This window comes from Paecilomyces variotii (genome assembly GCF_004022145.1).
Source record: "Paecilomyces variotii strain CBS 101075 chromosome Unknown C8Q69scaffold_8, whole genome shotgun sequence".
Classification (NCBI taxonomy): domain Eukaryota; kingdom Fungi; phylum Ascomycota; class Eurotiomycetes; order Eurotiales; family Thermoascaceae; genus Paecilomyces; species Paecilomyces variotii.
In genome coordinates this window covers 459684-474688 of record NW_021167147.1, presented here as the reverse complement: position 1 = coordinate 474688, position 15005 = coordinate 459684, and the positions used below count along the sequence as shown (strand labels likewise).

The 15005-nt window shown below is 49.9% G+C and overlaps 7 protein-coding genes across 7 annotated transcripts; 3 read left to right on the top strand and 4 right to left on the bottom strand.

Annotated features, from left to right (window-relative positions):
- Positions 1-470: 470 nt before the first annotated feature.
- On the bottom strand, positions 471-1951 carry C8Q69DRAFT_312245 (putative ribonuclease T2). The gene is made up of 4 exons (XM_028627267.1): positions 1356-1951; positions 1100-1224; positions 836-1028; positions 471-702 (listed from the first exon to the last, which is right to left on the bottom strand). The coding sequence occupies exons 1-4, from the start codon at positions 1774-1776 to the stop codon at positions 641-643; spliced, it is 801 nt and encodes a 266-aa protein (XP_028483636.1). The 5' UTR covers positions 1777-1951; the 3' UTR covers positions 471-640.
- A 622-nt stretch (positions 1952-2573) lies between these two features.
- On the bottom strand, positions 2574-4934 carry C8Q69DRAFT_472258 (putative triglyceride lipase-cholesterol esterase). Its single transcript, XM_028630970.1, has 3 exons — positions 4678-4934; positions 4437-4516; positions 2574-4342 (listed from the first exon to the last, which is right to left on the bottom strand). Exons 1-3 carry the CDS (start codon positions 4710-4712, stop codon positions 2874-2876), a joined length of 1584 nt encoding a protein of 527 aa, XP_028483635.1. The 5' UTR covers positions 4713-4934; the 3' UTR covers positions 2574-2873.
- Positions 4935-5087: 153 nt separating this feature from the next.
- On the top strand, positions 5088-6077 carry C8Q69DRAFT_472253 (cytochrome c oxidase assembly protein PET191-domain-containing protein). The gene is made up of 3 exons (XM_028630969.1): positions 5088-5212; positions 5366-5507; positions 5598-6077. Exons 1-3 carry the CDS (start codon positions 5188-5190, stop codon positions 5782-5784), a joined length of 354 nt encoding a protein of 117 aa, XP_028483634.1. The 5' UTR covers positions 5088-5187; the 3' UTR covers positions 5785-6077.
- Positions 6078-8045, bottom strand: C8Q69DRAFT_472250 (putative oligosaccharyl transferase subunit). Its single transcript, XM_028630968.1, has 4 exons — positions 7699-8045; positions 7526-7636; positions 6755-7458; positions 6078-6697 (listed from the first exon to the last, which is right to left on the bottom strand). The coding sequence occupies exons 1-4, from the start codon at positions 7847-7849 to the stop codon at positions 6269-6271; spliced, it is 1395 nt and encodes a 464-aa protein (XP_028483633.1). The 5' UTR covers positions 7850-8045; the 3' UTR covers positions 6078-6268.
- A 225-nt stretch (positions 8046-8270) lies between these two features.
- Positions 8271-8630, top strand: C8Q69DRAFT_508343 (putative NADH-ubiquinone oxidoreductase 9.5 kDa subunit; the record flags this gene model as incomplete). The annotated part of the gene is made up of 2 exons (XM_028632962.1): positions 8271-8454; positions 8548-8630. The coding sequence occupies 2 exons, from the start codon at positions 8271-8273 to the stop codon at positions 8628-8630; spliced, it is 267 nt and encodes an 88-aa protein (XP_028483632.1).
- A 302-nt stretch (positions 8631-8932) lies between these two features.
- C8Q69DRAFT_312112 (hypothetical protein) lies at positions 8933-10932 on the top strand. Its single transcript, XM_028627266.1, has 2 exons — positions 8933-9599; positions 9687-10932. Exons 1-2 carry the CDS (start codon positions 9348-9350, stop codon positions 10860-10862), a joined length of 1428 nt encoding a protein of 475 aa, XP_028483631.1. The 5' UTR covers positions 8933-9347; the 3' UTR covers positions 10863-10932.
- Positions 10933-12796: 1864 nt separating this feature from the next.
- C8Q69DRAFT_311950 (hypothetical protein) lies at positions 12797-14060 on the bottom strand. Its single transcript, XM_028627265.1, has 3 exons — positions 13657-14060; positions 13533-13577; positions 12797-13449 (listed from the first exon to the last, which is right to left on the bottom strand). Exons 1-3 carry the CDS (start codon positions 13801-13803, stop codon positions 12811-12813), a joined length of 831 nt encoding a protein of 276 aa, XP_028483630.1. The 5' UTR covers positions 13804-14060; the 3' UTR covers positions 12797-12810.
- Positions 14061-15005: the final 945 nt, after the last annotated feature.

Below are 15005 nucleotides of genomic sequence, written 5' to 3'. Positions count from 1 at the left end.
TATCGCTGAAAGGTTTCATAGCAGCCATGAATGTGATCAGTCTTTGATGTGATCTTCTGGAAGGACTCTGGCTGAGAAAATAATTCCTCCATGTACGCCAGGATACGTCCCTGGAGACTGACGGAGGTTCAAGGGTCTCTCCATAACTTGGAAGAAGCCATGCGAAAAACAGGCGGTGCGTATGGCAGCCACAAGGGTATCGCGTGGCTGCGAGAGAGCGATAATGGGGATCTCGGCTACCATTGTATTCTTGTGTCCAGTATAGATTCAGGACTTCAATCTCGCTCAGATGTGCACTAGAGTACAGCCTAGTATGGTCTGCAGGAGAGTTTGATTAATATAGTCTTCAATAGCGCAATCCCAAATGAAGCAAAATCGTTCCACAATGTATACGCTCTTGGCACTTTTATGAATCAGTGCATACATATCATCCCCATACACAAACTTGGTTTTCATCTAGATCATAGATACCACATAAACCAGAACCACACAACATAAACGTTATATTCAGGGGAATTCAGCCCGTTTATTTAGCCTTGGATCTTTATTTCCTTTTGATCGAAAGAGGCCGTCACAATTCCCCAGTGAAGAATCATTTCCTTCTTCACAGAGAACAGATGGTGTCTAAGACCTACCCGATTCAGTTATCACTATCTTTAGGAAGGTACTTGATACCCGATTGAGGACAAGTGGAATCCGAGGCTATTATAAATATCAAGTCAGTTATCTGTTCAAGCATCGCGGGAGGTTTCTTTTTTTCTTTTTTTTTTTTTTTGCTCTCATTCCCGGTAGATAACGAGTTCCGAAAAGACAATAATAAGAACGGAAAACATACCAGCATCAGCAGCGACATATTGACCATTAATAGCATTCCCTCTAACATTAAAGAAATACCAGACTTCATCCAGCGCGTCGTCTTCACAGTTAATCGTGACCTTGGCCCCGTGGGCTTTGGTCAGGGCGTCTTGGAGATCGCTGAGGTCGTAGGTCTTGGAGGAGCTAGGGGTGATGTTGGCGTCGGAGAGGAACTATTTAAAAAAAAACGAAAGGGTTATTATTTTCTGTTTAGTATTGAGGGCAAAATAAAGTAAAGACTCACCTTGTAGGTATTCAGACCCTTGAAGAGATCCACGACTTTGTTGAAGTAAGCGCCTACTTCTTCCTGTGGTTTGTAGTTTGTGTAGCAGCTCGGATCGATGGTGTTGATGCATGTTCCGTGCTTGCCTGTATTTTTGGTTTCATATATATATTAGCACCCATTACAATTATATCATATCATATCATACACATAGAGTATAATAATTTGGAAATTTCTATTTTTAACAATATAAAAGGGAAATGTAAGTTCAACTTACCCCACTCATGCTCCCAGAAACTCTCATCATCACCATCCTCATCCTTCCAATACGTATTCATATAATCCAACAGCTCCGTCCGACCCTCCGCTTTCAGAATCTCCGTAATATTCTTATACGCGCGCGCCTCATCGCAATTAGACTGATACGTGCCATCGCAATTATCCGGCCAGAGCCCATGGATGGTCCAGGAATCGTCGGGTCCCGTGGCGGGGTTGGTGTCCCAGAACTGAGTCTGGAGGAGAAGACCGCCGGGCGAGTTGAAGCAGCATGAGTCTTTGATAGCGGTGGTGTTGTGGCAGCTGAGTTGGGTGGTGTTGAGAGGGCAGGCTTGGAGACTGGCTAGTGCGCCTCCGGCGAGGAAGAGCTGGGATGCAAGTGCAGCCATTGTGGATTTGGAGAGAGTCGATGATGGAGGCATTGTTGGTGGTTTTGTGGGCGTGTGGAAGTGTAACTACCTAACTATTGCTTAAGAGGAAAAAGGGGTCTGGCAAATTTCAATCGATCTGACTGGAGAAGGAGGGAGGGGAGTAGATAGATAAGGTAGATAAAAAAAATCGATTCACTTGACAGATGTACTCCGTACCTGAAGACCATCTAGTTATTTATCTCTATTAGCTATCAAACACTAGCTGCTAACTAATAGTACAGCCGTAGAGGCGCATGTCAAGTTGGATAGCTCCGATCCGAGCGTGGTTTAGAAACAGTTTAGATCTCCAGCCTTCACGGGCTTCAGCTGTACGATTCGCCAAAACATCATGATCGAGAAACATCGTGGTGGATCTGTATTTTAATGACGTTGCAGCCCTGCAAGCCTATCAAGATGGATTTCTCGTCAGGAACGGGCGACTTTGGCCCCTGGAAAGCTCGGCTGAGTGTCGATCGTTCCCCACGTGCGATAAGGAACGAAGATTGATCGTTGCTGCGCTGAGATGACTACGGACACCCCGGTATTTTATTCTCTTGTAGGAATCGTCGCGTTTTCCTAGTCTGCAGTGGGGTGTTTAGAGAGGTTGCATCGGGCCTTTTTTTGCGACTATGGACTCGCTTTAATCAGGTAAGGAAAGGAAGGCCGGCATTATCTTCGTGTCAGGCCGGGTCGGAAAGATAAAAGATAAAGAAAGGAATGGAACCAAGCTAAATTACAATCCACGGATTCCTAACTCGGTCGGCCATGGCTTGCTGATTGAGTTACCATACACGTACAATGTCAAATATGCCGGAGAAATTGACATGGAAGATGGAATCAGATCTTACTGATTAAACGTGAACGAAGAAGATCTGACCCAGCGTCAGGCTAGGAGGTCCAGAGTAGAAAGCAAGGATCGACTACAACGCGGGATCCACGAGCATGATGGTGTTGTCTCATGAATGTGACTTCAGTCTCGCACATCATCTCTGCTGATCAACTAAGGCTCAAAATCTGTAAATACCAAGTATGTACTGTATATATTATGTTGTTATATACGTCTGTAATATGAACACCGAAAAATAAAGCAATTATAAACCCAAAAAATCCTACTCCTGGCGGCTTAGAGCATCCAAATCGACATCTTCAGGCGCTCTCTCAGGGTTGAATCGCCACTCCGGATCCGAGTATGAGATTACTGGCGGAGAGATCGACTCGTTCGCCGGATGATGCTTGCGAGAAATATTAGACATGGGCCGTACCGCGTTTGATGAAGCATGGTTGTTCACCCCGTCAGTGAACAGATCCGGGGCAGAGAGCGACTTCTCTGCGTAGGTAGACTTGCCGCGACTATACATCTCCAGAGACTCGAACACATGGGGGAAGACAGCCGTGTCCACATCACGGGCCCAGAGGAAGTCCAGGTGTTCGTACTTGGGAACCGGCTTTGCCTTGGTTCCCCGCGGCAGTTCTTTGCGCATGATGTCAATGGCAATCAAACTGTCGCTCTCGCCGTACACGAGAACCACGGGGGACTTGATATTGCGAGTCGGATACTTGACGGGCTTGTAGTAGCGGCTGCTTGCTCCAATGCTGAACGGCGCGGCAACCTCGTCATCGTACATCTGGAAGCTCTTGTTCCGTATAATCTGGAACCAGTGCACCACGGACTTGGTGCTGGTGAAAGAGTACAGATGGGGGTAGGCCGCGAGCTTCTGGTTCTGGGTTATGTTGTTGCCCGTCCAGTTGAAAAGAGCGGACAAGGAGAGATCGATGATGCGCACGAATATCGGTGGGTAAAAGATCGCCTGCCACATCGTGGTGGAGCTGAGAATGCTCTTCCGGCCAAAAGCCAGAAACACCACGCTCGGTGACGCTTTCATCAAAGAGTCCACGATACCGTTGTGCAGACCAGCAGGGGCCATTGCAGGAGCAAGGGCAATGAAGACATCGACCTTCGCGTTCAGCAGTGGATGGATGGACAATGTGGCGAACGCTTGAGCTGTGCCTTGAGAAAACCCAATGTACGACAGCGATGGCTGTTCAGTGGCGCACAGGATGTACTCAATGCTGTCCGGGATGTCGAAAAAGGCAAACTGATCAATCGAAAAGTTCCAGAACTCCGTCGATGATGGGGCGAATTGGGTCGATTTCTTCGAGTACTTGTTGCCCCGATTGTTGCCCAGCCAGACGTCATAGCCTCGTTCCACGAGCTGAAAGGGAAGGCAGCGTTGTTCGTCCGTCAGACACACCCAGACCTCACTGTTCATGAGAAGACCATGATGTAGGTAGACGACTTTCTTCCGGATACTGCCTTCTCCATGGTTCACTCGCTTCCCTTCTTCGCCTTTGCGATAGGCCAGGCGGTGCAGGCCCAGCAGGTAGCCATCCTTGGTCTGAACGATATGCTCCTCAGCTTCGTAGCCAAAAAGACCACATAGCTCTGCAAAATCGGACGCTTTAGCAACCCGTTCTGCAAACGATCGCTGTCGAGGTCGAGGCAGCCGCCCCTGCGATGTTGACAGGAGATTGAAGACGCTTTTGGAGATATTGTAACAGTAGTTGATCACCGGCTCCGCTGCTGTCTGTCAGTCGCACAGTCCTGTCCAGCTGCGAATTCGGCTGTCCCCAGATTGAATTGGGAGCGGAATGATTGAGGTCATGCAACTTACGCAGGCAGAAGGTGATGATATGGATGAGACCTTCGAGGAAGATAAGAACCAGAGAGCCAAAGAGCGCGATGTATTCGGTCCTAGAGAAGGCCATCTGTAAGCCGACAGTCACTCCCGACTGAAGTTGCCAGAGGGTAGAATTGAATTGCATTCTTCCGCAGAAGTGGTCAGCCAACCTGGGGAACCATACGACTGGACCTCGTCCCGGGGCATTCCGCTGATCTGAGGTGAGCAGACCTACCAAAAGAGCCTTCCAATGAACGGCACTCGAGCCATTGTGAGTTTGCGACCACCGAGTCTACATCGACTGGATGTCTATCTCTACCTCTACCTCCTGAGACGAAAGGGGCGACAGAGAATCGACAGCACCAACCCACGAGTGCTGGACCTGGATCGTCTCCCGGCTCTCTCTTAAAGAGTTAACTAATAATGAACAAGTGATAAGTTAGAACGAAGTAATAAACCGGCTAGAGAACCAGCAGAAACCCGAAAACGTCATGGGCATTTGCACGTGATAGCAGTCACCCCCCTATGCTTATGTCATCCGAGGACCTGTCAGGCATTTCAGGGCGCCAATCATCGTGCGTCTAGCTTGCCTGACCTTCCGGGCCGCCAAGACCGGATCGGATCGTGATGGGATCGCTTTCGAGATCTCTTTTGTCTGTCGATCTCGATTCGGAGGTACATCGCCTTATTACTCCTCTAGCTCTCGTGAATGGAGAGATAAGCACAGCCTGTCAAATTCGCAAATATGCCTAGCTCGTGCAAAGATATCCGTGAGTAGCCTCGTATCTCACATCTATCCCCAAGACAAGATCCCGGTGGGCAATGGCCGGAGATCGAAATGACCGCCGGAGGGCTATTCGATGTTTGATCTTCCTTCGGGTGTCTTCTCATTGCATCTCGCTGATCCTCACGGTAATCTACAGGACAAGCCCTGGCACAATGTCTCCAGGAATCTGAGTGCATCATGGTACAACGGCACACCCCGCGGGAATGCCTCAGTGACCCGTATTTCAGTGAACTACCCACGAAATGCCAACAACTCCAAAAGGGTCTTAGCGAGTGCAAGTACGTCTATCCTCCATTAGTATTTTCTTCCCGCCAGTACCAAAATAAAATCGGACTTCAGACTAACCGTCGACCTTCTCGTTGCATTAGGCGCGGTATGGTCGATATGCGCAAGCGCTTCCGTGGAAACCAGCCCATTGGCGTCTCGAAGGAAGTCGAAGGCGAGAAGAGCAACCAAGGATACCAGCTGTACGCGGGTAAACCGGCCTTCCAGTCCGTCAAGAAGATCAACGGGGATGAGGTGCAAATGGACCCGGAGAAGACGAGAGGTCTATAGAAGGCATCGTGCCTGCTTCCGGGCCATTGACATGGCACATGTGGCTCTGTCTGGGACGACTTTTTTATGAGGCGGATACGCTCAGAAATCAAGGAGGAAGGACATGAAAACAACCGCTACTTGTACCATTTGTTGGTATTATCATTTGCATGGATAAGGAGTTCAATACCTGGCTTGGGGTTAAATAAGGCGTGGGTGGGAAAGTACTGTACAATGTAACTATGCCTGGACAGATTCGTCTATCGTCTGTATTATATACCATCAAATACACTCCTCTTTTGGGTCCACCGGTCCCTCGTCTATCTGGCTCTTACAGATCTATAGCATAATCTTATCCCTCCCGGTTGCGAAAGATAGCATTGATATGCCCATGAGAAAGAAAAAGAAAACGATAATAACCAAACTAGACGGCTCATCTCTAATTCTGAGCAAGGATCATGTCATAGCTCTTTTAATACGAAACATTAATCTTACAATCACTGATTTACTGTACTTTCTTAATCCTAGCTTCCGCCGAAGCCGATGGTGCCGAATAGAGCCAGACAACGACAAAGGCGAGGAACCCTCCAATGACAGAGTAGAGACCGGAGATCCAGGGCCACGCTGCGCTGATCTTCCAGCTACGGGGATACTCGTTGTGCGCAAAGTGGCGGATGGTGATCTCATGCTTCTCTTCAACGTTGGTGAGGAACGGGCGCTTGTAGTTCACGCGGAAGGAGAAAATGCCGTGCTGGTCGGGCACGGTAAAAGAGACGCCATACAGAGTGCTGTTGTCGGTACGGCGGACGGGTTGGAGATTGAGACGGTGGAATGGGGACAGCATGGTGAACTCGAGTTGCACAGCATCCTCTGATGGGACCTCGAAGGGAACCCACTTGTCATAGACGTATTCAGACAATTCGATGTTGAAGGACTAAAAAGGCAACTGTCAGTATGTACGAGGGGAAAGCCACAGGAGACGTTGACTCACAATGTCGTTCTTAACCCGATAGATGGTAGGGTTCAGAGGTCCTTCCTGGCCCTCCTCAACCAGGCGGTGCTCAATCTTTCCAACCTTGATCACACCAACCTCCTGGAAGGTCCAAGCAGTGAGCTGCTTGGCAAACTCCCGGTTGGCAGTGGTGGTCTCCTTCTTATCCTGCGGGCTCTTCACCGTTGCCGAGAACCACTTGTCTTGCAAGGCCTCGACAGAGCCCAGGACCGTAAATCGAGCCGAGTTCCGTGCCTGTAGCGCAGAGACCAAGGCCAACTGGGTACCGGTCGCGAACGGGTCCTCCACAGGAGCAGACTCCTCCTTGACGTTATAGCTGTACGCAGTCTCGGGCGCCCGCAAGATAGGCGCAATCAATGAACCCTCGACTCCCAGAGTCTGCGGGGCTGCTCTGGGGATCGCCAAAACACCATCACCGGAGAAATAGGGCTTGGTATCCGGCCTCAAGGCACCTGGCCGCTCGAGGAGGAGAACATCGTGCTTCTCCGACGCGGAGAGAGTATCGTAGTTGAAGTGATCGACAACAAGAGATGAACGGTCGGGCGCGAGATGGAGATCGAACTCGAGCAGAAGCGAGCTCAAAGAGCTGGGGGTGGGCGATTTGCCGGAGAGGGCGAGGAGGACATTACCATCCTTGTTCACGAAGTCGATGATGGCCTTTGGTGTCAATGAGGGTCCCAGGCCTACGAGAGAAGTCAATTGGGTCCATTGATGACATATCGCTCATAAGAGATAGAGTGGTGCTGTTACCTTTTGACTTGGGAGGGAGGATGAGCAGGTGGTCGTAAGCTCGGTCTCCCAGATGGAAGAGGGACAGCTTATCATTCTTGGGCGATTCGAACGAAATATCGAAACCTCGAGCTAATAATGTATTAGAATAACATTACATATATACCAGGCAGTCTCCAGCAACAATAACTGACCTTCAAGATCGCTCCAGAATGTCGAGTAGGCGTCCTTCTCCGCAGCCTCCTCCAGCACCACCAAGAGACGGTTCCCCGAAGTACTCAGCGCATGCACTGCGCCGCTGAAGCACAGAAGTAAAAAAGAAAGGAACCATCGCATCTTGAACATCTCCGCGCGGGGCAGCGGACGACAAGATGGAAGAGAATCGAACAAGAAGGGGGAAGTATTGTTTGGCAAACAATGTTCTTCTCTCTTGACAGAGCTGTTGGAACTATGCGGGAACGGGCGACGTGTTTGGACGAGACGCCAAGACTTTGCTTGCTTTGCGGATCGGGATACCCGCTGCGGCGCCCGAACAACTTCAAACCTCGATTCTTCCCCTCTCAGTGCGACCGCGACCGCCTGGAGCCCAGCATACGCCTCACGAGCACCATCAAGGGTCAGTATCGACGTCCTGCAGTGCTGTCTTGACCCATCGTCATCAGTCTCTCTCTCGCCGGACCGGAGACGGCGTCACAATCGCATATCTCGCTCAATCCCCGCTAATATCCGGATTCCCAGGCCTCTCTCTTTCTCCGATACAGTCACCATGTCGGCCCCTCACTTCTGGTCGACGCCTCTGCGCTACCTCCGCTGGGCATCTTACGAGAAGCCTGCTATCTTTTACTCGATCATTGTCGGATCAATGGGCCCTGTCGCGCTCGTGACGCTCCCTCCCATCAGACGCTTCTTCGGCGATGTCGACCCCGAGCCTATTCCTCTGACGTATCCCAGTAAGGAGATCCTCTTCCTATCAGCCCGTTGAAGAGCAGCAGTCATTTATTTCCCTCGCATTTACTCCATTCAATGGCTACGGCACAATATAGTTCGACAAGCTAACGTGCGGCTTCCGCCAACTCCAGTTCCCAAGGGCCCCCGAGTGATCCCTCAAGGTTTTGACGACGAGTAGATGCTCCCTGGAGGCAGGACGAGGGATATAGTCTCGAAGCAACTCTAGCGGAGAAGGATGATTTGGGAAAGCAGGAGTTCATGATGCCGTTCAGTCCTCCAGCGGCCTAACGGCAGCGAGGAAGAGACGCAGTCCTTGCGATGGGAATTTGGTCCTTTTTTTAATCCTCAAGGGATGTACATCAAATGTATCACTTTTTTCTTTCCGTCCGTCTATCCAGCGATTGACCCGGAGCGACCACCTGATCTCCGTTTCGGAGTATGGGCTACGCTATGTGGTGCGGTGTTTCCGTATATTTGTTTATAACATGGTTTTTGCACTGAAGAAAAGCGCTTTTCCCTTATCTTTTTCTTCTAATCCACGTCAGTATTCTCTGGTGTATTGCCAAGCTATAGTCGAGACTATGGTCTTATAGGCAGCATCTGACCACCTCTAGCTCACTAGTCACTGCAGGTTCACCAAAAGCTTCCTTTGTGACTATCTAAAGGCTTCTTCCATTTTTTCTACGCTAGTTCACAAGAAAGGCATATGCACATCAATTTATCACCTATAAAGGTGGTCACGAGACAGCGTCGTTGGGTCTATTGTTATCTCTTTCGTCCCAAAACGTTGCTCTGGATACTTCACATGTTTCTCCACCTACACCGCGTATCAATCTGATTCTAAACACAACATCGTTCAGAACTGTTCAACATCTTTTTTTCACAACATACTATCATGGAGCACGCCGATACCTCTTCATTTCCGATATTTACTGATGGGGATGTCACACTTGTGGTATCCTCTGAGCACATATACCGACTGCATGCCTCTGTTTTAAGACGTTGTTCAGGCTTCTTTGCTTCAGTTCTGACAGAGAACCATGCAGCGAAGTTATCTACACAGGCAAAACGGGCGGGGAATACACTCCGGTTCCATTTGCAGCTTACCTATTCGCCGGCGAAACCAAATGGCGTGTTCCAAATGAAAGTGAGGCACTCCCCAGGTCGTCGACACGATACTGAACCGCAAAACAAACACCCCCGCCGGTGAGCTCAACTGACCGTGACCACACAGGAACTTGATAAGTTTGGACGTGCTCCAAAGGCGCGCATGAGCTTTCCCTACATCTCCGGAGGCTTCCCCTCTGATATGGCAGCTAAGCACTGGAACAACCTCCTCGGTGCATTCTACAACAGAACTGTTGATATCAGCGACATCGACATGGCCAACGTATTGAGAAGCTGCGTCGGCCTGCTCGAGACCGCGGAGAGCGTCGAGGCGAGCGAAATCATCCGCCAATCCATTGACATTGCCTTGCTCCGTCAGGGACAGACCCTCTGGCGTTCTATTGCCTCTCAGCCGATCCCCTGGGCCAATCTGGGAGACAGGATCCATTCTCCTACCATTTTCCGCGACGCAGTTATTCACGTCGTGGGCAAATGGAACTCGTTGACTAAAGAGCAACGCGCTGTTCTCTATCCGAACGTCCGCAAACTCTGTGAGAAGAAGTACAACGCGCTCCAGCTCAAGATGCAGGCGATCGAACTGCGGATTATGGGTCACTACCCGGCGTTCCTTCAGCGTAGGCCAAGCGAAAACATTTACCGCGCTACTTACGCCAATGACGTGTACATGTGGATGGCCGTCTGCTTCTATAGGCAGTGGTACTGCCAACAGGCGATGGAGGGACGCACTCGCGCTGCAAAGGACGGAGGCGCTGCCTTTTTCCGTGCCATTGGCGCTGCTGGCCGCTCGTACCTGACCACTCAAGACCAAGCGCGCTTCCATCTGTACTTCCCCATGAGCAGCAAGGCGATGAGCATCTTACAAAAGAACCTCGACGCTCTGAAGGCGGATGTAAAACCGCTCGTGGCCGACTTGCTCGTCGACAACAGTCAGCTGGACACCACGGAGTATGGCCAGCTACCGCATCTCACTTGCTGCGATGTCAAGCAATCGGAGATGGTCTGGACCATGCCCGAGTCGTTGGAGAACCCGTCGGGCGATGAAGAGCTCACGGATCGTGATGCAGAAAACGAGCCAGACGACGATGGCTCGGAACACATCCTCGTTTCTCCGCAGCCGAAGGTCGAACGGGATTCAGAGCATGGTGAAAACGAGCCTCCTACTGGTACTGGAAGTCTTGCGGACGGAAGTTCTTCTGGAGATGACGACGATGAGGAGATGGATGAGGCCTCCGACGAGGACGACGATGGAGAAGACGACGACGAAGAGAAAGTCTTCCTTTGACCGCCACACTGCATGACGACTCCATTTCGGAGTGACGAAGAAACGGCCTCTTCCATTTTCACGAACCACTCCACAGGGAGTTTCCTTCTCTTTACTTGACTTTTCTTTTCTCTGATGTCTAACTTGACGACCAATTCCCCTAAACTTCCACGAGCGTGATGTCTTTCCCCTTCCCTTGTCGCCTCTTCTTATCACGGACCTTCCCCCCATTACTTTTCCAGAAAGACAACCAATGCATGTAATCTACACTTTGATCCGCAATCCAAGGATCTTCATTACCATTCCCATTCCCCATGAAGAGATCCAAGTCTTTTTTTCCTTCCTCAATTCCTAACTCCCAACTCAAATCGAGATTAGGTGATCTCAACTGCATATCTCATACAAACCACAGATTCCTGTCCCAAAATTACAAATGCTCATTTCTCATTCATGCATTACGTACCTGAGTGTGGGCTGTCCGCTTTTCTTCTCTTATCCTTGCTCGATATGATTCTGTTTGAAATGACCCACGAAATTTGAAAGGGCATTCATGTATTACAGAATAGAGTTAACTACTAAGTATCAATTATTGAGTTTGAACGAAAGTATCTCCTTCGTCCTACTGTATTCACCTTTCTCATAGCGAATGATTGACATTCTGTTATTCGTTCCGTGGGTAGTAGTGGAGAGATACTTTGCATGCTCATGGTCATGGCATTAAGTCCTGTAAGGCATGTGTAGAATGCGTCGCAAATTGGGATGATTATTATATTCTTAGCAGGATAACAGGCAGGAGCAATGAGTTAGAAGACAAATCGGGGAGGGTTCTCAACAAAGGGTGGATGGTCCGGTGGGTTACGAGGCATGATAGACATGCCAACGCAGATGTCTCCTGAGACCTGGCCCTCCTCGATAGAGCAGTGGAGCGCTTTACTTTTACCCCTTATCTATGGAACGAAGCAGTAAAATTAACGGGTTGGAAATCTACCATTGTGGAGGGAGTAAATGGAGTCTCAAAATACGTCATGGTTGCAATTCGTCATCTGGAACAGATTCTATCAAGTGCAGAACTCTCAGCAAGGCAGAAATTGCCAAAGACAATTAAAATCATGACCGACGGACAGGGCTCTAGATTCGATGAAAAAGTATTCTTTTTTTTTTTAAAAAAAAAGATGAAAAACACAAGAAGCGTCATTGATCAAGCAAAAACGCCGAGAATGCATTTATCTACATTTAAGTTATCAGTCGCATCGCTGTGTGAAACAGACCTCAAAGCTCCAGGCAGATGCATCCCAGAATATGTAAACGGGGAAAGTCCATAGATAGGAATCCACATCGCCGCAAGGACGTATCAAAAGCGTATCTCGAACCAACACGAAAGACTCTTCCTGTACTGAACTCCCCCCAGGCGCAGGAAAATAGGTAACAGGTGACAGGAAGCAATTATTTGGAGATGTCATTATAAAGGCAAAACAGAAAGCCACCTTTTCGTAAGCCATTCGCAACACACAAAGCTCCTAGTCAGTCGACCACATCACAACCGGTTAGGGAGACCAGGGTGATTCATTAGAAAGCAGATGCCTAAGTAATGAATAGGCTGCAGCTGGTGTTTTTCAATGTGCAAAATCAACGGAATCCAGGTCAAATCGATTAACAACGGCAATGCTGCTTCGCATTGGTGTCAAAAGATCATCAGTTCCCGGCTTCGGCTCCTCATCGCAACAGATCTGGAAATCAATCTTGAATCCATATGGGTATCCATAAAAAGTGGGTGGAAGATGCGATCCGCAAAGGGCGGTCAAGGTATTTTGATTGCATGGACACTCCGGAATCTCTTCTCCGGGTCCTCAATTCCAGGAGTCGGTACTGTCTCCAAGAAGGGCAAAAGAACCTCCAGGCACACACCGGATTGGAATTTGCATTTCATTTTATTAACTCATGACCCAGAGCGGAGAATAAATGAGCATGTCTAACGACGGGGACGGTCTCTGTCCCCTCTAGCTTGTTGTGGCCGGTTAGACTGGGCTCTGTGATCCGAGTAAGCCGACTCCGGAGTGTATCTTGGATCCATTGTTATCCGTGGGTCCGGGGCAGTAGTAGCTGGATAAGCTATCCCCGAGGTGACAGGAGCATAGTCCGCATCATTCTCATAACCCGGTCCAGGATACCTAGGGGCGTTATTCCTCCCGGGTTCATAGGCATAACCCGCGGTGCTCGTATATGTGTACGAGGGGTGCATATCCGGAGTAGACGAAGGCGGTTGTGCCTGGCCAGCGTACGCATTCTGGGGAGGAGGGTAATAAGGAGGCTGTGAGTAAGAAGATGGTGCCGGATAGGCAGGGTTCGGAGGACCTCCATAGGGGGCCGGCTGCATATAAGGGTCCATGTGAGGCGGCTGAGGAGGAGCTGCACTGAAGGCCTGAGGAGATGAACCCTGCTGCCGCATCTCATGAATGGCAGACGCAGCATATGATGCTGGAGGCATGTTAGGGCTTGGAGACACGTTCATATCTTGCACATAACTACCTCTGGGATAGCCAAGGTCTGCCCTGCGCGAAACATCTGCTTCCCACCGAGCAGAGTCAGCCTTGAGATCCGCAATCATCTCCTACATAGCACATCTGTGTCAGTATTCTCTCCTTTCTTTTGCTAATCCAACTTGTTTGCATCGGAATGGAATGAGATACGTACGGAGGTGAGATTGCGGTAAGCACGGATCAGATAACCCTTTTGGCCCTGTAAGTTATGCTCGGTCAGCGACACGGACGAGACAGGCTACGGAATCCTTGGAAAGTAGAAGAATCGGAGCACAGACATTATGCGTTCCTGGTTTTACAAGCGCATCATTTCCCAGATAGCGACAGATGTCGGCCTGGATGACCTCCCGGCTGATTCCATCACCTGGAATAAAATATTCATTCTGGCGCTCCGGGCGCCCATCATATCCGTGGCGTCCAGTCATCTTGTCCACAGATAAGGGATCAACAATGAGCACGGAAGATTCCAGGGGAAGAGAATATCCAGTAATTGGCGGGTCCGAGTCCTTGGAGAAGAGAGGATGATGGTTTGTAAAAAATTTTTCTGCTTTGTTTTTTTGTGGAAGAGAATAGAAACAGAATCACAGCTCTAGGAGACTGTATGTCCAGGCAAATCCAGGGTTTGATCAAATCCAAGGCCAATCCGAGGGTGACACGAGCATATACGTGCAGAATACGCTCACGCCGGTCAGGTAAAAACTGCAGCTTAAGTCCAGGCTCTGGGTTGTTCTCCGGTGCTGGTCACAGTTGATGATGTCCAGGAGGATTATCTGTCCACGGGGAAGAAGTCCACAGCCGGTCCAGGGATATGTTCAGTCCACTCTTTTCCACCACTATGCCACGACCAGAGAGGACGAGAGAGAGAGAGAGAGAAAGAGAGAGAGACAGGAAATCTCGAAACGTGGAGGAAAATCGAGAGCACAGGCGTAGCAAGAGAAGATGAGGGTTCAAAAGACAAGATCCAGGACAACCACAATCCAAGCCGGGGGGGTATATCCTCCTGATTTCCAAGGGGGCAGACGACTTCTCTCTGGGTTTTTGTCCTTCTTTTGGGGCTGGCAGAAAAGGCCAGAAATGCAGATAGAGACCGAGGAGGTCTGGGGGAGACTGGGAGGTGATAAGAAGACTGGGAACGAGGGGGTTGTGGGTTGTTTGTGGCTACGCGGTTGGTTCTTCTTGGGCTGGTTGGGCCGGGTTCGGGCTGCCTGTGTCTGGTGCCACGACTCCACTGAAGGCGACAAGATGACCCCGGTCTCTGATCACCGTGCCAGCATGGACGAACCGCGCGATGCCAGAAGACCAAAGGAGATGGCGTCGAGCTAGGGCCTGCCTAGTGTCCCCTCCGGCCTTGAAGGACACAGATCCAAACCGTTCCGTCGTCGTGTTGACCAGTGCGTTGGAGAGAGAGATCGGAGCTTTAATGGCGGTGGATTCGATCCAGCATACACTTAGAAGTTAGGGCAGCAGGAGGAGAAGATGGAAAATACCACGGAATCCTCATCACTGGGCGGTGTCGCTTTGGATCTCCAGCCCCTCCTGCGAGTAAGCGAGCAGAAAGTAATAAGAATCGGCGTTAGCAGCAGCAGGAGTACTACTATACCGCCCCATTCGCTCGCCTACTGAACTG

Excerpts from the sequence above, each read along its gene's own strand:
- C8Q69DRAFT_472250 (XM_028630968.1), bottom strand. The coding sequence starts at position 7,849 with ATGTTCAAGATGCGATGGTTCCTTTCTTTTTTACTTCTGTGCTTCAGC. Across the intron at positions 7,637-7,698 it reads ATTCTGGAGCGATCTTGAAG|CTCGAGGTTTCGATATTTCG; the intron begins GTCAGTTATTGT and ends ATACATTATTAG. Across the intron at positions 6,698-6,754 it reads ATCGGGTTAAGAACGACATT|TCCTTCAACATCGAATTGTC; the intron begins GTGAGTCAACGT and ends TTGCCTTTTTAG.
- C8Q69DRAFT_311950 (XM_028627265.1), bottom strand. The coding sequence starts at position 13,803 with ATGACTGGACGCCACGGATATGATGGGCGCCCGGAGCGCCAGAATGAA. Across the intron at positions 13,578-13,656 it reads TAAAACCAGGAACGCATAAT|GGCCAAAAGGGTTATCTGAT; the intron begins GTCTGTGCTCCG and ends CATAACTTACAG. Across the intron at positions 13,450-13,532 it reads CTTACCGCAATCTCACCTCC|GAGATGATTGCGGATCTCAA; the intron begins GTACGTATCTCA and ends TGTGCTATGTAG.
- C8Q69DRAFT_312112 (XM_028627266.1), top strand. The coding sequence starts at position 9,348 with ATGGAGCACGCCGATACCTCTTCATTTCCGATATTTACTGATGGGGAT. Across the intron at positions 9,600-9,686 it reads ATGGCGTGTTCCAAATGAAA|GAACTTGATAAGTTTGGACG; the intron begins GTGAGGCACTCC and ends GTGACCACACAG.
- C8Q69DRAFT_312245 (XM_028627267.1), bottom strand. The coding sequence starts at position 1,776 with ATGCCTCCATCATCGACTCTCTCCAAATCCACAATGGCTGCACTTGCA. Across the intron at positions 1,029-1,099 it reads AGGGTCTGAATACCTACAAG|TTCCTCTCCGACGCCAACAT; the intron begins GTGAGTCTTTAC and ends TTTTTTAAATAG. Across the intron at positions 703-835 it reads ATATGTCGCTGCTGATGCTG|CCTCGGATTCCACTTGTCCT; the intron begins GTATGTTTTCCG and ends TATTTATAATAG.
- C8Q69DRAFT_472253 (XM_028630969.1), top strand. The coding sequence starts at position 5,188 with ATGCCTAGCTCGTGCAAAGATATCC. Across the intron at positions 5,213-5,365 it reads TAGCTCGTGCAAAGATATCC|GACAAGCCCTGGCACAATGT; the intron begins GTGAGTAGCCTC and ends GGTAATCTACAG. Across the intron at positions 5,508-5,597 it reads AAGGGTCTTAGCGAGTGCAA|GCGCGGTATGGTCGATATGC; the intron begins GTACGTCTATCC and ends TCGTTGCATTAG.
- C8Q69DRAFT_472258 (XM_028630970.1), bottom strand. The coding sequence starts at position 4,712 with ATGGCTCGAGTGCCGTTCATTGGAAGGCTCTTTTG. Across the intron at positions 4,517-4,677 it reads TTCATTGGAAGGCTCTTTTG|GACCGAATACATCGCGCTCT; the intron begins GTAGGTCTGCTC and ends GGCCTTCTCTAG. Across the intron at positions 4,343-4,436 it reads TATCATCACCTTCTGCCTGC|CGGAGCCGGTGATCAACTAC; the intron begins GTAAGTTGCATG and ends GACAGACAGCAG.